This window comes from Hyaena hyaena, unplaced genomic scaffold (assembly GCF_003009895.1).
Source record: "Hyaena hyaena isolate Hyena2069 unplaced genomic scaffold, ASM300989v1 scaffold_9, whole genome shotgun sequence".
Classification (NCBI taxonomy): Eukaryota; Metazoa; Chordata; class Mammalia; order Carnivora; family Hyaenidae; genus Hyaena; species Hyaena hyaena.
Genome location: NW_024080641.1, coordinates 8,124,825 through 8,151,243, shown reverse-complemented (window position 1 = coordinate 8,151,243; position 26,419 = coordinate 8,124,825). Strand labels below are relative to the sequence as shown.

The following is a 26,419-nucleotide window of genomic DNA, read 5'->3' as shown; positions in this document are numbered from 1 at the left end:
CTCAGGATGTGGGGGGAAGCCAGTATGGAATATAAAGACTGACCAACAGACGTAACTGTATTTAAAATTTTTTTTAAAAATTTTAATGTTTATTTCTGAGAGAGAGATAGAGACAGTGTGAGCAGGGGAGGGTCAGAGAGAGAGGGAAACACAGAATCTGAAGACAGGCTCCAGGCTCTGAGCTAGCTGTTAGCACAGAGCCTGACACGGGGCTCGAACCCACGAACTGTGAGATCATGACCTGAGCCGAAGTCGGACGCTTAACCGACTGGACCATGCAGGCGCCTCAAGGGGCTGGCTCTTGATTTCGGCTCAGGATGTGATCTCTCGGTTCGTGGAATCGAACCCTGCATCGGGCTCTGTGCTAAAGCGTGGAACCTGCTTTGGATTCTCTCTCTCCCTCTCTTTCTCTCTCAAAATAGATAAATAAAATTTAAAAACAGTTTTTAAAAGTTTGGATTTGTATATTTATATATAAAATAAAAACCACCACATAGAGACTTACTGCAGAAGTTGACAGATTTAGTGGCACTGGGCCCACGTGGTGGCTGTCGCCAGAGTGAGCGATGACTGTCCCTTTTACACACTGCAGGGTCTGCAGTGTGTCACACACTCCCTAACTCCTTGCTGCCTTACTGCTTCCGGCCGGCCCTTGTCCCTGTTTATATTACCCAGCAGGCTTCTAGAGATCTGAGTGTCTGACCCCTATGCATGGAGGTGCCTGGGTGACAATGGGGAGCCTACTTGGGATCCTCTCTCTCTTTCTCTCTGTCCCTCCCCAGCTAGTGCTCTCTCACTCTCTCTCTTTCAAATAAATAAACGTTAAGAAAAAATATCATGTATGTGAAATGGCACGAGATCTGCACAGAGTGACTAATGATAGGGAATAACGCAGCACTGGGGCGCCTGGGTGGCTTAGTCGGTTGAGCGTCCGACTTTCGCTCAGGTCATGATCTCGCGGTTCGTGGGTTCGGGCCCTGCGTCGGACTCTGTGCTGACTGCCAGCTCAGAGCCTGGAGCCTGTTTCAGTCTGTGACTCCCTCTCTCTCTGACCCTCCCCTGCTCACGCTCTCTCTCTCTCTCTCCTAGAAATAAATAAAAAATTAAAAAAAAAAAAAAAGGAATAACGCAGCACTAACTGCACTGTTGCAAGTGCTTTACTTGGGTTTACGCACCTAAGCCTCATAAAAACCCTGTAAAGTAAGTAGATATTAGTATTATTTTACCTTACGGATGAGGAAACTGGGGCTCAGAGGGGTGAAGCAACTTGCTCAGGGAAGCACGGCTTGGAAACGGCAGGGCTGGGATTGAACCTGGGGAGCTCCGAACCTGTGTCCCTGGGGCTAAGTGTTCCGGAGCTCTCAGCCATCACCCCGCGCTCTGTGCGCGTCGTTCCCTCCCCGCCCCCATCCCGCTCAGGCCTCACCGCCCAGCCCCAGTCTGTTCCTTTCTCCCCAGGTGAGCCAGGCTCCATGACTGTAACCTGGACCACATGGGTCCCCACCCACTCTGAAGTGCAGTATGGACGGCAGTTGACGGGGCCCCTGCCCCTCCGGGCCCAGGGCACCTTCAGCCACTTCACGGATGGGGGGGTTCTCCGGCGGAAGTTCTACATACACCGAGTCACGCTGCTGGGGCTGCTCCCAGGGGTCCAGTATGGTGAGAGGGGACCCGGGCCCAAGTGTTGTGGGGAGCAGGAAGAGGAGTGGGGTGTAGACGGAAGCTACCACTGTTGGGGGCTCGGGCTGGGCCGGTGACTACTCTGTTTATCTGGACCCTACTGTAGGAGACTCTGGGGTGAAAATGGACGGCGCCGGGGTCTGGGGCTGTGTGGACCAGAGGGCAAGGGTCAGAACCCTCCAATCCCCCGCTGCCTCCCCCCACCAGCTGAAGACGGAGGGGGGGTGGAGGAGACGGCCTGGGGTGCTCCTTGCTGACCAGGACCTTTCCCTTTGCTTCAGTTTACCGCTGCGGCAGTTCTCGGGGCTGGAGCCGTCGGTTCCGCTTCAGGGCCCTGAAGAACAGTCCCCGCTGGAGTCCCCGCCTGGCTGTGTTTGGGGACCTGGGGGCTGACAACCCGAAGGCCTTACCCCGGCTGCGCAGGGACACCCAGCAGGGCATGTACGATGCTGTGCTCCATGTGGGTGAGGCATTGGCAAGGGTGGCCTTGGGGGGGAGGCCTGGGGCGTGGGTGGGAGGCCAAGGCGGTACTGTTGAGGGGCCCACGCTGGGGCCAGTGTGGTTCTGGAGGGACAGGGATGAGACTGGCCTTGACGATGGGGTCTGAGGTTAACCAGAACGCCCGGGTTAGAATCCCAGCTCCAACACGAAGAGCCTTGTTTTTGTCCTCTGTGTTATTACTGTGGGAGCTGAGACTGGGTCAGAATTCACGGGACTGTCGTGATGACTACATAGTCGACATTGCCCAGCATGCTGTAAGTGCTACCTATTCATTGTCATTATCATTGCTGCTGTGGCTTCAGGGGACAGGGGAACAGATGGGAGAGGAAGATTGGGGCTGATAAGTTTCAAAGCCGCAGACTCTGGAATCAGGACTCTCGGTTTGATTCCTGGCTCTTAACTAGTCAGCCTTGTGACCTTGCATGGGTGCTTAGCCCCTCTGGGCCTCAGTTTCCCCATTTGAAGTGGGGTCATCATAACATCCACCTCAGAGGGTGTATTGAAGATTCAGGTGATTAAGTATGTCAAGCATTTGGAACTGTGCCTGGTGCAAAACCAGTATCAGACTGTGTCGGCCTTAACGTCGTTGTCGTGGGAGGGGACCAGAGGGCGGGCAGAGATGTGGGCTGGTGTGATCAGAGCACAGGAGACCAGCACAGTCCTGCCGGGGGTGGGGAGCTCAGGGACCGAGGGTTCGAGAAACAGTTCCAAGTGCACATGGGAGTGGAGGTGGGGTAGGGATCGATAGCCAGGATGGCTCGGAGCTAGGGGTTACCGCCGCCCCCGGAGCAACCAGCTCTCTCCTCCTGGCGCCCAGCAACCAGCTCTCTCCTCCTGGCGGAAGGAGAGCCTCACTCTGTCCCTGCCCCTCCCCCCACCTCCAGGAGACTTTGCCTACAATATGGATCAGGACAATGCCCGTGTCGGCGACAAGTTCATGCGGCTCATCGAACCTGTGGCCGCCAGCCTGCCATACATGACGTGCCCTGGGAATCACGAAGAGCGCTAGTGAGGGCCCAGGGCTTTGGGTGGGCGAGGGCCTGACCTAGGGAAACGGATGCATCCTTCGCCTCGTCTCACCTTAGTTCCTCACGCTTTGGCAGCTGATTAGCGGTAGTGGGAGAGGAGATAAGGGCTAGGCTGGGAGCCAGACCAGATGGGGGTGGGATCCGAGAACCCAGACCCTCTTTCCACCCTTTCACTTTCTTTTATCCAGCAACTTCTCTCACTACAAGGCTCACTTCAGCATGCCGGGGAACAGCCAAGGCCTGTGGTACAGGTAATCTGGGGGGGCCTAGGGGACTGGCTTCTCTCCTCCCAAGGGTGAGACCTCCTTTGACCCCGTGCGGGAGACCCCACCTTTGACCCGTGCCCTTTGACCCCTCCAGCTGGGATCTGGGCCCCGCGCACATCATCTCCTTCTCCACCGAAGTGTATTTCTTCCTCAATTACGGCCACCACCTGGTAGAGAGACAGTTCCACTGGCTGGAGAACGACCTCCAGGTAACCCGACTGAGGTCCCCTCTAATCCCCTGACCAGCTGCCCCTCCCCTCCCCCATCCCTACCTCTCACTCTGGGCCCTGCTCTCTAGAAAGCCAACAAGAACCGGGCAGCCCGGCCGTGGATCATCACCATGGGCCACCGGCCCATGTACTGTTCCAATGCTGATTTGGATGACTGTACATGGCATGAAAGCAAGGTGAGGACCCCCTCCCTGGGGCGGGGTGCCAAGAGCCACGTGGAGGGCTGGCCTGAGTCTCCACTCACCTCCTCGCTCCTCCCGCCCAGGTTCGCAAAGGCCTCCTCGGCAAGTTGTATGGGTTGGAGGACCTTTTCTACAAATATGGTGAGTGACCTGGGGGGGACTTCCAGCCGCCTCATCTCTCCAGGATCAAGGGGCTTGACGCCCACTTTTTCTGCCTCAGGGGTCGACCTGCAGCTGTGGGCTCATGAACACTCGTACGAACGGCTGTGGCCCATTTACAACTACCAGGTGAGGCTCAGAGAGGGCCGAGGGCCCATGTGGCTGGTGGCAGTGGACCCCTGGACGCCCCAGGGCGTGGCCTGGTGTGACGTGCCCCTCCCCCTTGCTCCCTTCTCCAGGTATTTAATGGCAGCCGAGAGATGCCGTACACCAACCCTCGAGGCCCTGTCCACATCATCACCGGATCTGCTGTGAGCAGGGCGGGAAGGGGGGGTGCCTTCGGCTTCTTGCCTCTTGATTTTGATGGCCTCTTGTACCGGCCCCAGTACCATGTGCTTTATGCAGTCACTGTCACCAACTCTCAACCCTAGAACTTAGGTACGCCTAGTAGCATGCCCATTGTACAGATGTGGAAACAGAGGTGAGGCACTCAAATGCTTGTTCAGTAGTGGTTCAGTAAGTGGTGGGATTGCCCAGGTTACCAACAGACCCAGAGGCAGAGGGCTTCTTATTAGTGTCATCGCAGCTGAACTCCAGACCATTCCCATTCCACTGAACTTTCCACTAACGACTGCTTTTGGTTCTGGGACTCCCACACCGTCTCTAGTTCTTACGTCTCCTTAGTCTTGTCCGATCAATGACGGTTCCTCAGTCTTTCGTTGTCTTCCATCCTTCACATTTTGGAAGACTCCTGGCCAGTTGTTTTAAAGAATGGCCCTTTGGTCTGGGTGTGTCTGATGCTGAGGCTCTGGCTATGCATTTTGGGCAAGAGAGTCCCAGAAGAAGTGTGACCAAGGATGACGTGCCCTCCCACCTGTCTCATCCTGGAGGTGTTTCTCTGCATCACCTGGTGAAAGAGGTGTCTCTTGGGTTCTTCCACCGTAAAGTTCTTTCTTATAGCTCCCTTTCTTTTTTGTTTTTTATTTATTTTTGAAAGGCAGAGAGAGCAGGGGAGGGTCAGAGAGAGAGGGAGACACAGAATCCGAAGACAGGCTCCAGGCTCCAAGCTGACAGCATAGAGCCCGAAGCGGGGCTCGAACCCACGAACCATGAGATCATGCCCTGAGCCGAAGTCGGATGCTTAACCGACTGAGCCACCCGGGTGCCCCAGCTCCCTTTCTAATGAATAAGTATCTTCAGGGAGATCTGTTGCAGCCATGCAAATATCCCCTCTCTCCTCAAGTTTTCATGCACTGATTTTTGAATCCCTCGGTGGGTCTGGCCTGCCAGAATTATTACTGTGCTGTTCTGATGGGGAGCTTCTAGTTCACTCATTCCTTCTAGATTTATTCATTAGAAGCCTCCCGTGTGGAAAAGTTGTCCCTTCGGTTCCATTTATGTAGTTAGTTATTGATTTATACCAGTCTGGACTCGTGGGTAATTATTTTATCCTGTGGGCAATAATCTGACATGACTGCTGGTACCTTACTGCTCAGCCCGCTTCTGCTTTGGCCACTGGGAGCTCTTCCGGTCAGGTCCTGTGGTTTTCGACGTGCCCCTGTCATTTTGTGAGCACTTCCTTATTTCCCGACCCTCCAAGGTGCTCCGGGATGTGTTTTTCTGCCCTCCCCCTCTCTGCCTTAGAATCACTCACTTCTGCGAGGAGAGAGGGCTTGCTTTTTAAGCCGGCTCTTGCCAATTTAGTAAGATCAACATGTGAGAGCCACTTGTGACAAAAATTCAAACAGTGCAGAGGACAGGAGGTGAGCGCCAGCCCTCCACACCCCTTTGCATCCCGCTCTCTGTGATTCTGGCTCTTGGATGGCATTTCAGAATGTTCTCTGTGTGTGCGGTGGAGTCATGGTCTTGATAGAGATGTGGTACTGTACCGCCCACTTTTAAAAAACAACTTGGATCATGCTTCATACCCTAGGGGTTCTCAGCTTTGGCGCCCGTACCATGGGGAAGTTCTAAAACTCTAGTGTCTGGGCCCCATTCCAGAACAAACACCAGGATCTGCGAGAAAGGGGCCTGGTGCTGGCCCAGTGTTGACCACCCCCTGGAGCAGGAAATAGACTGTGATCAGCACCAGAAGATGCCTCATACCCCTGTGTGATCGCTGTTCTGAACTTTAATCAGCAGAGATTAGTTTTTTCTTTGATTTAAATTTTTGAAATTATCGCAGACTTCCAGAAAAGTTGCAAAAGTACAAAGACTTTCCATGTCCCCTTTACCAACATTTCCCGAATGTGAACATTTAGCCGCCTTTGTTTTAATCTCTATTTTATGTTATTATTTTATTTGTTGTAGTTATTGTTCTGTTATTAATATTAATTACTATAGTGTATATAATTACTACTAATATTATTCCTGGAGAGATCATTTGGGACTCTGCCAATATCTGGCTATTCCTCAAACTTTCACCATTAGTTAGTTTCACCATCTATTGATGATTCTTGCTTCCACCTGTTATTGCAGCGATGGCTGCTTCCACCTGTTATTGCAGCGATGGCTGCTTCCAGTCGTTACTGCAGTGATGGTGGTCCCTCGCAGTCTCTGCTCATGTCGCCTGATGTTTTCTGCTGCTTGTAGACAATGAGCATGCAGTTTCCTCCAGGCGCTGGTGATTTAGATTTTTTTTTTTGATATCTTTTTTTTTTTTTTTGAGAGACAGAGTGTGAGCTGGGGAGGGGCAGAGAGAGAGGGAGACACAAAATCAGAAGCAGGCTCTGAGCTCCGAGCTGTCAGCACAGAGCCCGACGCAGGGCTCGAACCCATGGACCATGAGATCATGACCTGAGTCGAAGTGGGACGCTTATCTTACTGAGCCACCCAGGCGCTCCCAGGCGCTGGTGATTTAAAAAGCTTTCTTGGGGAGTCTACTGAGCAGCCAGGTTGAGAGCCACTGGTTTTGTCTATTCTTCTGATTGCATTTTCCCTTTCATTATACATCTTGACCACCTTTCTGTAGGGCCCGCTTTGTGATAGCTGTGCTATCATTTATTTAACAGACCCCCACTGATGGGCATTTGGGTAACTTCCAGCTCAGGGCTTTTATGGAAAATGCTGCAGTGGGCGGTCTTTTCCAGCCATGCACTTTCCTAGAAGTCAGAGACCCAGGGCACAGGAAGCCTGGCTGGGTCAAGACCCTCAATTCTGAGCATGAGTGAGGTCAAGTCTTAACAGACTTTGTCTTCCTTGGGGGCGGCAGGGTCCTGGCCCGGGAGGTTGTTTCTGCTCCTTGCGGGTCCTCCACCCTCCCCAGCCCTGGGTCTGAACGGTTGGTTCTGTCTGGCAGGGCTGCGAGGAGCGGCTGACCCCCTTCTCCCTCTTCCCGCGGCCCTGGAGCGCCTTGCGCGTGAAAGAGTACGGGTACACGCGGCTGCACATCCTCAACGGGACCCATGTTCACATTCAGCAGGTGTCAGACGACCAGGTCAGTGAGCAGGGGTCCAAACACCGGCCCGAGAGACCGGGCCTGGCATGTTCTGGAGCCGAGTGGTTAAAAACATGGACCTCAGGGGCACCTGGGTGGCTCAGTTACGCGGCCGATTTACCCTCAGGTCATGAACTCCCAGTTTGTGAGTTCGAGCCCTGAGTCGGGCTCTGTGCTGACAGCTCAGAGCCTGGAGCCTGCTTCGAATTCTGTGTTTCCTTCTCTCTCTGCCCCTCCCTTGCTCACACTTTGTTTTTCTCTCTCAAAAAAAAAAAAAAAAAAAAAATTAAAAAATTAAAAAACAAACCAAAAAACACGGACTCCAGAGCTGGAAATCCTGGGTTCAAATCCTGCCTCTGCTATTTACCAGATGGATGACCTCAAGCAACTTATTTCAACTATTTGAGCCACAATTTCCCCATCTGTTAAAGGGGATGATAATAGTTGAATGACTTATTATATAGAAGTGCTAAGAACAGTTACCCAAACATGGTAAATTCCATAGATATTTATCAACATGAAGCAGGGGCTGATAAAGGTGAGGGATGGGAGCAGGGAGAGGGACACGAATATGGTGTGTGGGTGGTAGAAATGGCTTAAGGTTAGATGGACACAGATAATCATGGTTCACTATTCTTTATTTTTTGCCCCTGTAATTTTATTTTATTTTATTATAGTTTATTTTACATTTATTTATTTATTTTATTTTACATTTTATTTATTTATTTTACATTTATTTATTTGGGAGACAAAGAGAGACAGAGCACAAGTAGAGGAGGGGCAGAGAGAGAAAGAGACACAGAATTCGAAGCAGGCTCCAGGCTCTGAGCTGTCAGCACAGAGCCCAACTTGGGGCTCGAACTTACAAACTGTGAGATCATGACCTGACCTGAAGTCAGATGCTTAACCGACTGAGCCACCCGGGCACCCCATTGCCACTATAATTTTAAAATAATAGCAGTTATTATCATGATTTATTGAGCACCTGTTGTATATTAGGTGCTGGGCTAGACGCTTTCCATCTGATAGTATTTGAATCACTTGAGCAATCACGTGGGGCAGATTTTCTTTCCATTTTGCAGATGAGATAACTGAGGCTCAGAGACAGGAAGTAATTTTCCAAAGGTCACACAGCTGGAGGGTTGCAGAGCTGAGATATGACCTCAAAGACCATGTTCTTTTTTTTTTCCTTCTTTTTTTTTTTTTATCCCCTCTCTCTTCCCTCAACTGTGTTCTTTTTATCATAAGTAACTTCCATTTGTTGAGCGGCACATGCTCCAGGGGTAGGCTTATGTGTTATCCTATTTGGTTCTCCTGGGTGTGTAGAATATGGAAGTTAGGCTCAGAGTTAGGTAATGTGCTTACTGTCACGTAGAGAGCCATTGCACTGGGCTATAAGGGAGGTTTGTGCTTGTAATAATATCCTACACTTATACAATCCTCACCATGCTCTAGGCCCCCTTTTTTAAAAAAATATATATATTCTTTATGTCTTTATTTTATTTTGAGAGACAGAGACAGAGAGCTGGTGGGGGAGGGGCAGAGAGAGAGAGGGAGACACAGGATCTGAAGCAGGTTCCAGGCTCTGAGCTGTCAGCACAGAGCCTGATGCGGAGCTCAAACCCAAGGACTGTGGGATCATGACCTGAGCCGAAGTCGGACACTTAACCGATTGAGTCACCCAGGCGCCCCCTTTTAAAAGCATCCTTTGGGGCGCCCAGGTGGCTTAGTTGGTTGGTTTTGGTTTCGGCTCAGCTCATGATCTCACGGTTCATGGGTCTGAGCCCCAGGTAGGACTCTGTACTGGCAGAGTGGATCCTGCTTAGGATTCTCTCTCCCTCTCTCTCTGCCCCTCCCCCACATGTGCACATGCGCTCTCCCTGAAAATAAACTCAAAAAAATGTAAAAAATAAAAATTGGCACCCAAAATAAAACATACATAAACATAAAACACAAATAAAAACTAAATTTAAAAAGCCCTCTACAAATAATCTCATTTAATTCCTACAAGATTTATGATGTAGGTGCCATTACTATCATCCCCGCTTTTCAGATGAGGAAAACTGAGGTTCAGAGAGGTCTAGCAATTTGCCCGATCTCTCACAGGCCGTGAAGTAGAGCTGGAATTTGAATCCAGGCCCCCGCCCCCCGCCCCCCCCCCCATCAGAACTTTCTGCTCTCATTACTGCCTTTGTTTTTGTCCCTGGCAGGATGGGAAGATTGTGGACGACGTGTGGGTGGTGAGACCCCTGCTAGGCCGGATGATGTACCTCTAGCCCAAGGACAGCTCTTGTCACGAGCCCCCGGGGCCTCGCTGCCTCTCTCTCGGCTGGTGGGACCAGATGACCAGATGCTGCCCAGGCCCAGGCGGATAGTCAGAGCAGCTGCGACCACCTCTATGAGGCTCCCCGTGCAGCCCTCAGGGAGCTGGGGCTGGTCTCCCCTCCTGGAGAGGTGGGGGTGCCCTCTGGCTGTAAGGGGGGCAGGTGTACAGGGACCGAGTGAAGTGGAGCGGGGAGCCGGGCAGCCCTGCTCTCCTGCATAACACTGACAGGGTGGGGCGCCCATGGGGCCTCTGGAATAAAGAGGCTCATCGCTGTGACTATGCAGTTCCGCTGGGGCCGCCCCCTGGGCCGCTCCTCTCCCTCCTGCAGGACGGTGGGGGGCGGGGGGGGGGGGCGCGCTTCACAGGCCGAGTCAGCAGCGGGGGCACGGCTGTCATGACACCACTCTCCAGCAGGTGGCGTCGGCGACTCTCTCCTGGGCCAGCCCTCCGTGCCCCAGTCGCCCAAAGAGGGCCACCCAGTGTTGCTTTGTGCCTCAGTTTCCCAGCCCAGCACTGATCTGTCCAGGAGGGGAGAAGCTTTAACACTCCTGCCTCCAAGCTAGTGGTGTTTACACGGATCTGCTTGTTTTCTTCCCCTCTCCCCTTCCTTTCCTCCTCCCCGTCTCTCGTTCCCTCCACCGTCATTTCCTGGGCACCTACCACGTTCTCAGTCCCGCGGGACCCCTGTGGCCACGACCGGGGATCTCTGCCTTCATGGAGCTGATGCTCTACCCAGGGGGTCGGAGAGCAAACACACTAAATAAGAAAAGCTAGAAAGCAGGGTAACTCTCTTGAGTGCTCCCCCAAAGCAAGGAAGAGCCTTGGGGGGGGGACAGCTGGATAATCACAAGGATAATCAGGGAGACCTCACCGGGAGGGTGACATCTGATCTGACATCTGAAGGAGTCCGAGGGTGTAGCCATGGGGGCAGAGCGTTCTGGGCAGAGGAACAGCCAGTGCAAAGGCCCTGAGACAGAAACGTGGCTGCCCCCACCGGGGTGTCAGTGTGGAGGCCAGGGCAGCGGGCGTGGAGTGAGTGAGGGGGAGAGAGGGGCAGGGAGGTGACAAGGAAAGATCGTGTGGGGCCTGTAGGGCCCCACTTTGTCCCCTATCCTGGGTGCAATGGAGCCACAGGAGGGCTCTGAGAGCTGATGACAGGCATATCTGACTCCAGAAACCGTAGGCCAAGCTGGGCTCTAGCCCCAGGACAGCCCGCGGGTCCCCAGCTCTGCAGGCTGACCTCGCATTATAGCTTTCTCAAACTTATGCCCCCAGCCATCCGCAGCGTGCCCAAGGCACACGGCCTTTCTGCAGGTCCCTGAATTACACGAAGCTCTTTCTCACGCTCCGCGGGCCCTCTCCCCCCTACCAGACCCCCTTATTAGGCTGGGTGGTGGCCCCGTGCCAACTTCGGCTGGCACTTTCTGGGGGGGGTTGTCTTCCCTATTGGACTGTCAATCCCGGGAGGGTGGTGCCCAGGGCTCACCCCTGCATAGCCCAGCATGAAGTAGGTGCTTCATAAGTATTTGTTGCCTTAATGAAGGCCACCGCATGCCAGGCCCTGGCTGGGCGATGTCGGGGACACGCCGGGGACAGTGATGAATCTGCCCCGGTCGGGCCCCGTAGGAGTTCATGGGCGAGCAGAGAAACCCAGTTACCCAACGCGGGTGACAAGCCACGAGGGAATGCACGCAGCCTGTGAAGTCACCCGCTGGGGAGTCCATGCTGCAGCCAAAGACTGAGCTGGTGCCCATGGGGGCCTGGCACGTTCTGTCCTAGGCCTGAGGGCAGCTACAAACAGGCCTGGGCAGTGGGGTCCACAGACAGCAAAGGCCCGACACTGGGATGAAACAGAAGCTGGATTTGAATCTCAGCTCTGCCCCTTCCTGTGGGATGTGGAGCTGCCGGCCCACTCTGAACCTCTGTTTCATCGTCTGTCACCAACGAATGATCACATGGTACAGAGTTGCCTTGGGATTAAACGAGACTGAAAGGCTTGGTGTTGTGTTGTCCTTGACTCTTCTTTTTCTCGCTTTGTTCATTTTTTTAAAGTTTATTTATTTATTTTGAGAGAGAGAGAGAGCACAAGCAGGTGAGGGGCAGAGAGAAGGAGAGACAGGGTCTCAAGCAGGCTCTGCATCATCAGCACAGAGCTCGATGCGGGGCTTGAACTCATGAACCGTGAGATCGTGAACCCGAGCCGAGATCAAGAGTCAGATGTTTAACTGACTGAGCCACCCGGGCGCCCCTGTCGTGTCCCACGTTTAATTAGCCAGCAAACTCGGTGGACTCGGTCTTCAAAGTCTATCTAGAATCTGTCCCCTTCTCAAAACTCTAAGGCGCCCCCACCCTGGTCCTGTCTGCCTCCTACCGGGTGTCCCCTCTGCTCCCATGCCCGCCCCCCGAAGTCCGCTCTCCGCGTGCAGGCCAAAGGGACCCGTGGGCACTTATGTCAGATCGTGTCCCTCCTCGGCCTGAGCTCTCCCGCGGCTGCACGTCACTTGGCGTGAACGTCCCCGTCGTCCCTGTGGCCCAGCCCGAACGATCTGCCCCTGTCACCTCCCTGTCCTCCTCTGCCATCACTTGCCCCTGTCTTCTCTGCTCCAGCCACATGGGCCTCAACTGTAGCACATTACCCTCCTCTGTCTGCACTGGCTGCTCCCTCTGCCTGGGGCACGGCCCCCTGGGTGCCAGTCTGGCTCCCCCCTCCCCCCGCTCGAGTCCTTGCAGTGAGGCCTTCCCTGACCACCTTGTTCAAAACAACATCCCAGGGGCGCCTGGGCAGCACAGCTGGCCAAGCATCTGACTCTTGATCTCGGCTCAGGTCATGATCTCACGGTTTGTGAGTTCGAGCCCCGTGTCCGGCTCTGCACTGAGAGTATGGAGCCTGCTTGGGATTCTGTCTCTTATTCTCTCTTCCCCTCCCCTGCTTGTTCTCTCTCTCTCTCTCTCTAAGTAAATAAACACACACACACACACACACACACACACACACACACACACACACAGTGTCCCACCCCCTACTTCCCATTTCCCTGCTGTTATTTGCCCTCAGATCACTTCTGCTTTGTGATCGACTGTAAAGATACGTCTTTAATGATTTACTTTTCATCTCCTCCGTCAGAAAGTGAGCTTCCGGGGTTTCTGCCCGTTCTGTTTACCCCTGGAGTGTCAGGACCCGCAACAAAGTAGTTCCTCAATAAACACTGGTTGAGTGAAGGAGGGAAGGCAGGAGACACGCAGATAAAATGCCTAATGCGGCCCCTGGTGTGGAAGGAGCAGCAACAATGCTAAGGAGACCCAGCCCTTGGGGCTCCCACTGCGGCTGCGCAGGAGACCGGCCCGCCTGGCTGATTGCAACACCTGTCGTGTGACATGTCTGGCAAATGACAGGTCGTCGGACTACAGACCCTACCGCTCCTGGGAGGGCGAAGCCGGACAAGGCTTTTGGAGGCTCCGCAGAGAGCGAGCTGGGGGTGAGTGTTCCCGGGAGGGGCCCCAGGGACAGCCAGCGGGGTGGCTCGGGCTCTACGGAGAGACAAATGGGAGGGAAGCTGTGGGTCTCAGGATTCATTCGTTACCAAATATTTATTTACTAACGTGCCTCCTTGCTCAAATCAGCCGAAGATGGTTTTTGTCGATTATAGCTAAGAACCAGGAAAGAACGCTGCACCCGCTATGATCCAACTGTTGTAGGTACTTTGGTGGCCAAGGTGACGTTTTGGCCCTTGTGACACTTAAATTCTGTTGGGGGAGACAGAGAGGAAACCATGAACAAAAATGCTATCATGTGAGCATGCCAGATAGAGATCAGCACTGCGGAGAAAATACACTGGAATTAAGGCACTGGGATGGGGGCGCCGGGGGGGCTCGGTCCGTTGAGCATCCGACTTCGGCTCAGGTCACGCTCCCGCAGCTTGTGAGTTCGAGCCCTGCATCGGGCTCTGTGCTGACGGCTCGGAGCCTGGTGTCTGCTTCGGATTCTGTGTCTTCCCTCTCCCTGCTTCTCTCTCCCTCTCAAAAATAAACAAACATTAAAAAAAGGTTTACAAGGGGAGCCTGGGTGGCTCAGTTGGTTAAGCGTCCAACTTTGGCTCAGGTCATGATCTCACGGTTCGTGGGTTCGAGCCCCGCATTGGGCTCTGTGCTGACAGCGAGCTCAGAGCCTGGAGCCTGCTTCAGATTCTGTGTCTGCCTCTTTCTCTGACCCTCCCTTGCTCACATTGTCTCTCTCTCTCTCTCTCTCAGAAATAAATAAAAAAAACATTTAAAAAATTTTTAAAAATGTTTACAAAAGCATTGAGATAGCAAAGGGTGCTGTCGATATCATGTCCAGGAAAAGCCTCTCTAAGGAGGGGACATTTGAGCCAGAGGACAGGGAGCTGGCCAAAGAAAACACCTATAACAGTGATACAGATAGAGAAACCAGCAGGTGCCAAGGCCCTGAGGCAGGACTGAGGCTGTGTTTGGAAACAGCCGTGAGGCCAGGGTAACTGGTGTGGGGTGAGTGGGATTACCAGATACAATACAGGATGCCAATTATTATGTTTTTTCAGGATGCCAAGTTAAATTTGGATTTCAGAAACAATAAATAAAAGTGTGGTCTATGTATGTCCCCAGTATTGTATGGGGACATGCTTATATTAAAAAATGACTTGAGGTTTATCTGAAATTCAATACTGACTGAGCATCCTGTTTTTGTACTCGGGCTACATTTTTATTGTAACCGTAGGAATGAGCAAGAGAGATTGTGGAGATGAGGACATAGGACAAAAAAGTTCCTCTCTGTTTGTCCCACACACAGGCCTGAGGAGACAAGACACTCTCTCAATTCCAGAAAAAAAATTTTTTTTTTTAATGTTTAATTATTCTGGGGGGGAAGGGGCAGAGAGAGAGAGGGAGACACAGAATCCAAAGCAGGCTCCAGGCTCTGGGTGGTCAGCACAGAGCCTGATGCAGGGCTCAAACCCACAAACCCTGAGATCATGACCTGAGCCGAAGTCAGACACTCAACCGACTGAGCCACCCAGGCCCCTGCTTCTAGGCAGAGACCCCTCCTCTCAGCCTCTGCCCTATTTTACTTCAGGGGAGAAAGTAACACACTGATTGTTTAAGAAAAGTTCATGGGTGCCTGGGTGGCTCAGTCTGTTAAGCGATGGACTTTGGCTCAGGTCATGATCTCCTGGTTCGTGCGTTCAAGCCCCGTGTCTGGCTCTGTGCTGACAGCTCAGATCCTGAAGCTTGCTTCCAATTCTGTGTCTCCCTCTCTCTCTTCCCCTCCCTTGGTCACTCTCTCTCTTAAAAATAAACATTAAAAATACATAAATAAATATTTTTTTTTAAAAATTCAAACCATGCAAAAAAGAATAAAGTTAGAACTAGAAATTTCCTGGCTGTCCCATCTCTAACAGCTTTTGTTGACCTTGTAACATTTCCCCTCATAACCCCTGACTTTTTAAAATGAAAATACTATCATATGATGTGGGTGGGTTTGTAACTTGTTTTTCTTTCCTGTATAAATTAACATTGGCATGGTATTATCTCCTGTCTGCTCTTTTGTTTTTTCACTTTTAAAAATAAACTTCAGTGTTTGGTACAGTTTTGGATTTACAGAAAAATTGCAAAGACAGCACAGAGTTCCCATAAACTCCACACCCAGTTTCCTCTTACTATTAAAATCTTACCTAAATCTGGTATATTTATTAAAACTAACCAATATTGATATTAACTAAACCCCATGCTTTATTCTACTGCATTAAAAAAAAACTCTTAGAGGGGCGCCTGGGTGGCTCAGCCGATTGAGCGTCCAACTTCGGCTCATGTCATGATCTCACAGGTCGTGAGTTCAAGCCCTGCATCAGGCTCTGTGCTGCCAGCTCAGAGCCTGGAGCCTGCTTGGGATTCTGTGACTCCCTCTCTCTCTGCCCCTTCCCCACTCACACTCTGTCTCTCTCAAAAATGAATAAATGTTAAAAAAAAATTAAAAACAAACAAATGAAAAACCTCTTAGAGCGCCTGTTGGCTCAGCTGGTTAAGTATCTGACTTCGGCTCAGGTTGTGATCTCACAGTTTGTGGGTTTCAGCCCCGTGTTGGGCTCTGTGCTGACAACCGGGACCCTGGAGCCTGCTTTGGATTCTGTGTCTCCCTCTCTCTCTGCTCCTCCCCCGCTTAATCCTCTGTCTCTCTCTCTCTCTCAAAATAAACAAATAAACTTAAAAAAAAACTTTTAACTATAACTCCATTTAATACAATTAACTGGACCCTTTTAAAATGTATAATTTTGGGGGCACGTGGGTGGCTCAGTCACTGAAGCGTCCAACTCTTGATTTTGGCTCAGACCATGATCTCACCACTCGTGAGATTGAGCCCCACGTTGGGCTCTGTGCTGACAGCTCAGAGCCTGCTTGGGATTCTCTCTCTCTCCCTCTCTCTCTCTCTCTCCCCCCCCCTTTTCTCTCTGCCCCTCCACCCCTGCTCATGCTGTCTCTCTGTTTCTCTCTCAAAAATAAATAAATAGGGGCACCTGGGTGGCTCAGTCACTTGATCATCCGACTTTGGCTCAGGTCACGATCTCACAGTTTGTGAGTTCGAGCCCCATGTCTGGCTATGCTGACAGCTCGAAGCCTGGAGCCTGCTGCGGATTCTGTGTCTCTCTCTCTCTCTGCCCCTGCTCGTGCTTTCTCTCTCACTCTCAAAAATAAGCAAACTGTAAACATAAATAAATAAATAAAATAGATAAACATTAAAGAAAATAAAATGTACAATTTGAGGAGTTTTGACCAGTGCGTGTTCCCCGGACACTGCCACTTCAGTCAAGAGCCTGAACGTTTCCACCGCCCCAAAGTCTCCCTCCTGTCCCTTTGCAGTGGATCCTTCCCAGCAGTCATTTCCCAGCTTCAGGCAACGACTGATGTGCCCCCTGTCACGACAGATTGGCTTTACCGTTTCCAGAATGCTGGCAACGGAACTATAAGCAACTGGCCTCTGTCACTCGGCCTAACACGTTTGCAGTTCACCCGTGAGGTCCTGCGTATCCACGGTTCCTTCCTTTCTGTGCCGAGTAGCGTCCACGGAATAGATATACTGCGACCGATTTATCTGTTCACTCGTTGATGGACGTTTGGAGCTGTTTACAGTTTCCGGCGATGATGGAAACAAGCGCTGTGGGGGAAAAAAACCCACCATTGGGGCGCCTGGGTGGCTTAGTCGGTTAAGCGACCGACTTTCGCTTAGGCCATGATCTCGCGGTTCGTGGGTTCGAGCTCCGCATCGGGCTCTGTGCTGACTGCCAGCTCAGAGCCTGGAGCCTGTTTCAGTCTGTGACTCTCTCTCTCTCTGACCCTCTCCCCTGCTCACGCTGTCTCTCTCTCTCTCCCCTAGAAATAAATAAAAATATTTTAAAAAATAGAAAAAAAAACCCACCAAAACCCCCAAAACAAGCACTCTGAATCTTCCCATACAGGCCATCGTGGGACCGTATGTTTTCATTTCTCTGGAGTAAATACCCAGAGTGGGATCACTGGGTCCTGTGTCTTCCACATTCTTTTTACGGCGGCCCGGTTGTATTTTGTGACACCTTTTGAGCTCCGCTCGTCACCTTTTTTATAGTGTTGACGTGTTCAGGTGTCTATTATTTGTCTCTCAAGCATTTGTTCTCTGATAATGAAGAGAAACGGTTGGAAGCCTAGACCCTGAAGCCAGGCTGCCTGTGTGGCTTTGGAGAAGTTACTTAACCTCTCTGTTCCTCTGTTTGCCCTTTTGTAGAACGGGAATAACAGGAGGGCCTCGGGAGGTTGTAGGGATTAAAGGAGGTCGTATATGTAAGGTGCTTAGCCCGGGCTGCTGGAATAGAAAATCTTCAATACATGTTGGCGGTTGTAATTATCCAATACATGGATGGCATTCAACAACTATATTTATTGAATGAATTTGAGCATCGGGCTTTGAAGTCAGACTTCCTGGTTGAAATTCCAGCAAAGCGGCTTACAAGTGGTGGGACTTTGATCCACCTCCCACCCTCCTCCCATGCCTCAGTTTCCTCATCTGTTAAATGGAGCTAAGGATCTCATCTTATAGAGAAGTGGTAAGGATTGGATAAGATCATGCAGGTAAAGTGTTTAGAGAGTAGCAAGAAGCAAAAAATTGGAAGCAATCTGAATATGCAATACTAGGGAAATTGTGAAGTTTGGTAGGATTCGTTAGTAATTAAAAAAACAATGGTGATTAGGGGCACCTGGCTGGCTCAGTCAGTGGAGCATGCCACTCTTTTTTTTTTTTAATTTTTTTTTTAAAATTTATTTCTAGGAGAGAGAAAGAGACAGTGTGAGCAGGGGAGGGTCAGAGAGAGAGGGAGTCACAGACTCTGAAACAGGCTCCAGGCTCCGAGCTGGCAGTCAGCACAGAGCCCGACACGGGGCTCGAACCCATGAACCGCGAGATCATGGCCTAAGCAAAAGTCGGACGATTAACCGACTAAGCCACCCAGGCACCCCAGAGCATGCCACTCTTGATATCGGGGTTGTGGGTTTGAGCCCCCCACTGGGTGTAGAGATTACTTAAAAATAAAATGTTAAAAAGGAGGGCACCTGGGTGGCTCAGCTAAGTGTCCGACTTCGGCTCAGGTCATGATTTCACAGTTCGTGAGTTCAAGCCCTGCGTTGGGCTCTGTGCTGACAGCCCTGAGCCTTGAGCCTGCTTTGCATTCTCTGTCTCCCTCATTCTCTGCCCTTTCCCCACCTCCACTCACACTTGATCTCTCTCTCTCTCAAGAATAAATAAATGTTTTTAGAAAAGAAAAGAAAAGCACAGAGAAGAGAAAATACATTTACAGTACTGTATTGCATTTATTCAAAAAATTCTGCTTAGGGGCGCCTGGGTGGCTCAGTCAGTTAAGCATCTGACTCTTGATCTCGGCTCAGGTCATGATCTCGGCTCAGGTCATGATCTCACGGTTTTCGAGTTGGAGCCTGGCTCTGCGCTGATAGCACAGAGCCTGCTTGGGATTCTGTGTCTCCTTCTCTTTGCCCCTCCCCTGCTTGTGCACGCACGCTCTCTCTCCCTCAAAATAAATAAACAAAAAAAATTTTAATATGCTTTTTAGTGGACCGATGCAGTTCAAATCTGTGTTGTTCAAAGGTCACCTATACATTCACATATATATCTTTGTCTATGTCTTTTTTTCCCTTTAAGAACAATTCTAAGAAGAATTGTTGTATCAAAGGGTTGACAGCATTATTAGGTCTCTTGATGGATAGTACCGAAAGCCTGCCCCAGATCACAGTCCTAGAAGTGGGGTACCTACCCCACTTCTAGGACTGTGATCTGGGGCAGGAGAGTAGTTGCTGTCCTGAATTCTCCTCAGCACTAATTATAATACAATTTTTTTTTCTGAGAGATAAAAAAAAAAAAAGGATCTGTTTAAGAGTTTAATATCCAGTTCATTAATTTCTTATTTGCCAGTTCCATCTTTTTCTTCTTCATTGTCTGTATTTTACATCTTTGTTCATGTCTTTTGCCTATTTTTATGCTGTATGTTTGTCTTTCTTACTGATTTGAAAATGCTCTTTACATATGAAGGACAGAAAGCTTTGCCTACCATCTATTGCCACTTATCTTTTCCCTTGATGTACTGAAATTTATCGTTTGTATGAAGCCAAATCCTCCTCACCTGTTTCGATCCATGGGAGCGGGGGTATCACCTCCTCCAGAAAGCCTTATGTAGGAGGCTGATTTTCTCTCTCAGAACCCTGAAGAAGGGCATCCTGAGGAAGCCCTTGGAGCAGATCTACCCCCGGGCTTGTTTCGGGGGTCTGATCTCTGACAGAGACCCCTAGCTAAGTTCCAAGGGGGCTTCTAGAGCTAATGCCCTGCCTTAAAGAGAAAGACTACCCCGGCCCTCCTCCCATCAATCACTCCGACCTGCATCAAGTGCCGTCATCTTCGCTACCAGACTTGCTTTTTAAACAACGGAGACCCTGGGGGCGCCTGGGTGGCTTAGTCGGTTGAGCGTCTGACTTTCGCTTAGGTCATGATCTCGCGGTTCGTGGGTTCGAGCCCCGCGTCGGGCTCTGTGCTGACTGCCGGCTCGGAGCCTGGAGCCTGTTTCGGAGTCTGTGACTCCCTCTCTCTCTGACCCTCCCCTGCTCACACTGTCTCTCTCTCTCTCTCTCCTAGAAAAAAATAAAATATTAAAAAAAAAAAAAAAACGGAGACCCTGTAAGCCGTACAGATTTCAAAAGAGCACAAAAACAAGAATGTTTAATGCTGGCGAAGATACTTGAAAGCGCACGCTCCTCCCTCTGATCGCGGCTGGGAGTGTGAATTGGATCCTTGGAGCACAACTTGGCAATGTCCTTTCCGGGCCGTGTGGGGGCAGCAGAGGGCAGTTAGCGGGAGTCTTGCCTGGGAGTTAAAGCTTGGGGGTGAGCCCTGGCTCTGTCCCGTTAGCTTGTGCGACTTGGAGCAAATAAAGTTACTTCTCTAGGCTTGGGTTTCCTCTGGGAAGCACAGGCACGAATAATCATAGCCCCTGTAGTTAAAATTACACAGCTTAGCTCCAAGCATGGCAACTGTTACTATTATTAAATCTTAAAGCTGTACATTTCCTCTGACCCAGCAGTTCCTTTTGTGGGAATTCGTTCAAAGGAATTATTTAGAGATGTGCACAAATATTTAACTGCTTGAATGGGGAGGGGTATTATTTATAATAGCAAAATATTTATCACAGCTTAGACGTTCAACAAGAATGCGTGGTTAAACAAATCAGAGTTCATTGACAGGATGACATCTGCAGCCCTTAAAACGAATGCTTTTGAAGAAAATGACAGGGAAACAGACCGGTGATATTTCTGCTCTTGTTTTTAAAAACATGTAAAATTCTATATAAACGTATGCCTCTGATTTTGTTAAAACAAAAGAAGTAGGTAAATATACAGAAAAAAAAAAATGACTCGTGCAATCTTCCTCGGGCTGACATTTCAGTAAACTACCAAGAAACAATAACTAGAATTAACTAATCATCTGGTTTGTTAGAAGCGATTAGAGCAGGAAAATAAGGGAAAAAAAAGTGCAAAGTTAGTAGCATGAGAGAGTCTTGTTTGCTGCTTTAGTTAGGGTGGGAAGGAATAAGACCACTGACGGGTGATATTAGTGTAAATCCCTGAAGGAAGCAAGGGAGGGAGCCCTGGGGTACGTGGGGAAAGTCTAATCTGGACAGAAGGAACAGCCAAAGTTAATGACATCGAGGAGGGAGAGCACCTGATTATTTTTCTGGAAGAGCCAGGTAGGTGGCGCCAGTGAGTGAAATCACAGGAGAGGTTGTCTGGGTTTAGTTTAAGGATTTTGTTGTTTGTTTTCTGGTATTTTCCTTTTTTCTTTTCTTTTCTTTTCTTTTCTTTTCTTTTCTTTTCTTTTCTTTTCTTTTCTTTCTCTTCTTTCTTTCTTTCTTTCTTTCTCTTTCTTTCTAAGTATTCACTTTTTAAAAGCTTATTAAAAAGAGTAAGATCAAATAGTGTCTTGATTCCAGGTCAAGTTCCTGAACTCAGACAGACTGTCGTTCGAAACTCATTATCTACTTCCTGTAATCCTGAGACAGCTAGTTCACCATTTTGAGCCTCAGTTTCTTTATCTGTAAGTTGGGTATGAACGCTAAAATGGGGTTTTAATGAGCGTTTAGCGAGACGATGCAAGTAAAGCATTTGGTCGGGTGTCTGGCACATAACAAGTGAGTAATAGCTGTTTCTGGCCATTATGACGCATTACCGCTTTCCATCCAAGAACTCCTTTTGGTTAAGGTGGGTCTGTTACAAGAGAAGAGTCATTTCCCCTTTAAGAACTCGATTCCGCGGGGAATCAGCTTCCCCGCACCCTTTCCAAATTTTCCAATCCCGGCTTGGCATTTTCCGCCCGAAGGCCTCCGATTGGACAATCTGCACCAATCAGAGGCTGGAGCGGGCTCCGCCGGCGGCCCGGCTCCGCCCCTGAGTGGGCCCTGCCCCCTGCCCGGTCAGCCCCGTTGCTATGGGGACAGGTGGGCGGCGAGGGGGGAAAGCCCCGGATGTTCGTTGGGGATTTAACATGGCGGCGGCAGTGGCCGCGGTGGCGGCGGCGTAAGAGAGTTGAGGGCCGTGTGAGGGTTCGGAATTCCGAGTCGAGCAGCTCGGCCGCGAGCGACTGCAGCGCCGAGCCGGTAGGATAAGCGGTCTGGCCAGGGGTTGGGGTGGGCCGGGCGACGGCGGTGGGAGATCGTTTACGCAAGTAGGGGGCGGGGCCGCTGGGGTCAAAGTTCACTCGAGGAGGGAAGGGTCGCGTCCGAGAGGTTGGGGGTCAATACTTCTGGGGAGGGTGGTGTAGGGCAGGTCAGAGGTCAGACTAGCGAAGGGGGCGTGGCGAAGGAGAGCGCAAATTTCGAAATTTAGAGTGGGGTGCGTTCTGGGGGGGCCGAGGCGAGTGTCAAAACATGGGGTCCAAACCTAATCACTTGAAGGCAGGGTGCGCCTACCAGGGTCAGAGATCACAGCCATGGGGGGTTGATGGTTCGCAGGTTTATGGCAGCAGCCCGCGGAGCAGATGCATGCGATTTACATTGGGGGGCATCTTTTTAAGGGATCAAATGTGGGGCGTGGCCAAAGGGGAGTTAAGGTCAGAATCTGACAGATGGTGTTACCTGAGGGTCAAAAGTTAAAACCCTAGCGGGGTGCATTGCTGGAGAGGACGCGAGGAATGTTCCAGAGGGAGGTCAGGGATGTCCTGGTGGAGTAAAAGAGAGCCCCCTCCCGCAGATGATGAAAATGATAGCAAACAAGCATAAATTAGTACGTGCCAGATCGTTTAGATGCTTTACGTATGTTTAATCCTTCCTACAACCTTATAGGGTTGGCACTATTATTAAGAGACCAAGTGATTTGCCCAGGATCATCTAATGAATAAGTTGTGGGGTTGGGATTCAAACTCTGGATTTCTGGGTGCGAAACGGGGCTATGCTCTGCTGCCTCTCGAACGTAGTTTTGTCTAACATTTAATAACGGCTAACGCTGTACTCGGTGCTGTTTCATTATCCCACAGTCTTGTGACGTGGGTACCGGATAGACCCACTTTGCAGACAGGAAAACTGAGGCTCCGATAGCTTCTGCTGAGTAACACTGGCCGATTCCGTGCTGGGTCTGACCGATTCCAGAGCTCCTGCCCCTAGTCCTCACTTACTTCCTAGATTGTTGAAGGTCCGTTCCTGGAAGCCAGGAGCTGGGCAAAGCTGAGCCACTCCCTGGACTGGAATGGGTTGTCTCTGGGCTTCTTGGAAGGGCGTGATCTGGGAAGAGAAGTTCCTGTGTGTGGGTGTTTGTGGGTGGCCCAGAGTCCAAGGGAGTCTGATGAGCTTCTGCCTGAGGAGGGTGTCCTTGAGTGGGACCCTATACAAAGTTGAGTGTTCTCTGTACTGAGAACCCCAGTCCCCAGGCGCCCCCACCTCATTTCCTCCCCATCCCTCCTCAAGAGCCAACCCCACTCCCCTGTGTTTGCTGCTCTTCAGCTCTGGACACATGCCCTCCTCCGGGGCTTTGACCTTCCTGTTCCCTCTGCCTGGAATCCCTTCCCTCCCCCCCCCCCCCCCCTCTCCAGTCACTCCACCAGCTCTCTCAGCCCCCCACTCTCTTTATCTCACTCTCTCGTCTTCTCCCCAGCCCTCTGCTCTGTTCTTACTTGGGTTTTCAGGGCACGGCTTGTTCCCTGCCTCCTCCCCAGAATGTGGGCCCCCCCCACGGCAGGAGTCTCCCCCGTGTTCCTGCCCTGAACCCCCACCCGAAGCACGGCCCGGTGGCAGAGTTTGCCCGGCTCTTGCCGGTGGACCGGTGGACATGGCTGCGTGCGGGGCCCGTGGTGGGGGACGGGACAGAGACACGGAAGCCCTCCCCCCTCTCGGCATCCCTTCGTGGGAGCAGACCCCCAGCCAGTGATACATGGCTTCATCCGTACCCCTGGGGTGCCTGGCCTGGGCGGGGCGGAGGAGCAGGGAGGGGAGGGGACCTGCCCTGGGCCTATTCGGGGCGCCCTGTGCTCCCAGGCTGGGACTCTGGGCAAGTTGCTGAACTTTCTGAGCCTCAGTTTCTTTGCCTGCAAAATGGAAATAGTGATGGTGGCCACCTCGTGGGATTGCCGTGACGGTGCAGGGTGTAAAGCGCTTGGCCCAGGCCCCGGCCCACAGTAGGTGCTGTGTTAGTGTCAGTCTCCCTCGGGAGGACCTCCCCACCCCCACCTGCCTCCAGGCTTTCTCAGCCAGCCGCCCCGCCCCCTTCTGGGCAGAGTCACCGGGAGGGCACGCTGCCAGGCGGTCCCATGAGGTCAGCCCAGCCTCCTGCCCTCGTGGCTCCAGCTTGCTCAGCATGCCGGGCTTGGCACAGATAAGGAGGGACAGGGCTTTGGCACTGGGGACCCGAGTTCGGGTCCCTGCCCTGTCACCGGCCGTGGGAACTTAGACAAGGGATTTCTTACATGCCAGTCTTGTTCCTGATGATTTTAGACTAGCTAAGAAAGTAAGCTTTCAGCATAAGGGAACACCCCGCCTCCACCATCGGGCAGGAGCGCTCAGTGCGGATGGAGTTAAATGCCCCGCCCCCTCCCCAGCCTCCCTGCCCCTGCACTTCAGCCTTTCTCTGCGGGTCTTCCGACTTTTACTACCTTTGAGAGCGCTCAGGAACAATGCAGCAGCGGTCCTCAGTCCCGGCCGCACGCTGCGGTCTCCTGGACAGCTTTCAAACACGCCGGCGCCCAGCCGGCCTAAAGATTCCGGCTTGGAGTGCTGGGATCTGGGTGGGGGGTGGGGCTGGCATCCGTGCGAGGTTGTGGCGGCCCGGCAGGGGCTGACCGCTGCTGTCCAGTGTCGCAGATCAGGTGAGTGGTATTCCGGTAAACAGCCTGCTCTTTGCTGAGCATTAGTCTGCCTAGCGCGCAGCGAGGACGCGTGTTGCGCTGGGATCATGGCCTCTGCCGTGACCATGCCGCACGGCAGTTACCTATTTACCTCTTGGTGGACATGTGGGACGGTGACAGTGCTAGTTGGAACATTCTAGAATGTGTTTCGTATCGTGGCCGGAGTCTCTCTCTCTGGCATGGGGCTCACCGTGGAACCGCCAGATTCCACATTGCTCTCCTAAGCAATTGTAACCGTCTGCTTTCCAGCCGAGCTTGCGGGTTCCCTTCACGCCACGTCCTGCTCAGGGCAAGTTCATAGCCCTGCCGAAACGACTTTAGTCAGCCATGAGATGGTGGCTTTATGGCCCCCCGGGCCTGCTGGGAACAGCTGGGAAGGTGGTTCACTCGGCAGGCTTAGCTGGGGCCCCCGAACCCCTACACCCAGGCTTTTGCCCTGTAGGGCATCGGGCAGTGACCGCGGCTTTGACCCAGCTCCCCTGGGAGGTGTCTCTCAGGGCTGACGGTGGGGAAGGAACCTGCACTAACTTGAACCTCTTCAGGAACGGGGCAGGGAGGAAGGAGGTGAAGTGTGGAAAGGGATGGACAGAGCTTTGTTACACTCTTTCTGTGTGTCTGACTGCCCGTTCCGCTGGCGACCAGCATGGCCTTGGCCCTGCCTGCGTGAATTTCAGCATATGCAGGAGCCAGACCCGTCCCCAGACAGTGACAGCCTGGAGTGTCAGGGCTGGGCTGGGGAAGCACAAGCAAGCAGCAGAAGCGTCAAGGCTGGGATCCGGGAAGCACCTGGCCCAGCCCGGGGAGGCAGGGAGGGCTTTCTGGAGAAGGAGACACGTGACCGATGAGAAAGAGTGAGCCAGGCCTAGAAAGGAGGTGGAAAGAATAGAGCAGGTAGTGGGTATGAGAAGTACAAAGGCCCTGAGATCCGAATGAGCTTGGATGGTCAAGTTCCACCACGGAGGCCAGCGTGACCAAGTAGGCATTTAACTCGGGGGCGGGAAAGTTGTGGTAGATAAGCAGGGGCGGACAGGCTGAGGCCAGGAGCGTGGGCTTTGTTCTGTGTCTACCGGGGACTCCTTGCAAGGTTTGAAGCAACGTTGAGTTTTTTTCTTTCTTTTTCTTTCTTTTTTTATTTTTTTTTATTTTTTATTTTTATTTATTTCTAGGAGAGAGAGAGACAGAGTGAGCAGGGGAGGGTCAGAGAGAGAGGGAGATACAGACTCTGAAATAGGCTCCAGGCTCTGAGCTGGCAGTCAGCACAGAGCCCGACTTGGGTCTTGAACCCACGAACCGTGAGATCATGACCTAAGCGAAAGTCGGACGCTTAACCGACTAAGCCACCCAGGCGCCCCTCTTTCTTTTTATTTTTTAAAAATGTTTGTTTATTTTTGAGAGAGAGAAAGAGCATGAGCAGGGAAGGGGCAGAGAGAGAGGGAGATACAGGATTCGAAGCAGGCTCTGGGCTCTGAGCTGTAAGCATAGAGCTTGACATGGGGCTCAAACTCACAAACCGCGAGATCATGACCTGAGCCGAAGTCGGATACTTAACTGACTGAGCCACCCAGGCGCCCCTTGAGTTTCTTTCTTTTAAAAAAAAAATATTTTTAAAAGTTCACTTATTTTGAGAGAGAGAGAGCAAGCACACAAGCTGGGCAAGGGCAGAGACAGAGGGAGAGAGAATTCCAAGC

At 51.6% G+C, this 26,419-nt stretch overlaps 2 protein-coding genes across 4 annotated transcripts in view; both read left to right on the top strand.

The window, feature by feature from the left end:
- Positions 1-10,175, top strand: part of ACP7 (acid phosphatase 7, tartrate resistant (putative)) — a 39,405-nt gene extending 29,230 nt beyond the window's left edge. Inside the window, exons 4-14 of the mRNA XM_039244784.1 lie at positions 1,459-1,659; positions 1,962-2,144; positions 3,066-3,189; positions 3,398-3,460; positions 3,570-3,684; positions 3,774-3,881; positions 3,971-4,028; positions 4,108-4,175; positions 4,286-4,357; positions 7,345-7,482; positions 9,693-10,175. Coding sequence (XP_039100715.1) covers positions 1,459-1,659; positions 1,962-2,144; positions 3,066-3,189; positions 3,398-3,460; positions 3,570-3,684; positions 3,774-3,881; positions 3,971-4,028; positions 4,108-4,175; positions 4,286-4,357; positions 7,345-7,482; positions 9,693-9,758 — 1,196 coding nt within the window. The 3' untranslated portion in view covers positions 9,759-10,175. The remainder of the gene's footprint in view (positions 1-1,458; positions 1,660-1,961; positions 2,145-3,065; positions 3,190-3,397; positions 3,461-3,569; positions 3,685-3,773; positions 3,882-3,970; positions 4,029-4,107; positions 4,176-4,285; positions 4,358-7,344; positions 7,483-9,692) is intronic.
- A 3,037-nt stretch (positions 10,176-13,212) lies between these two features.
- The window catches only part of PAK4 (p21 (RAC1) activated kinase 4), a 53,037-nt gene continuing 39,830 nt past the window's right edge, over positions 13,213-26,419 (top strand). The window contains exon 1 of one of the 3 annotated variants that reach the window (XM_039248703.1): positions 13,213-13,284. The gene's annotated coding sequence lies outside the window, so the exon portion shown is untranslated. Of the gene's footprint in view, positions 13,285-21,871; positions 21,997-24,618; positions 24,693-26,419 lie in introns of those variants that run through there. The other 2 variants (XM_039248699.1, XM_039248721.1) reach the window with 2 other exon arrangements.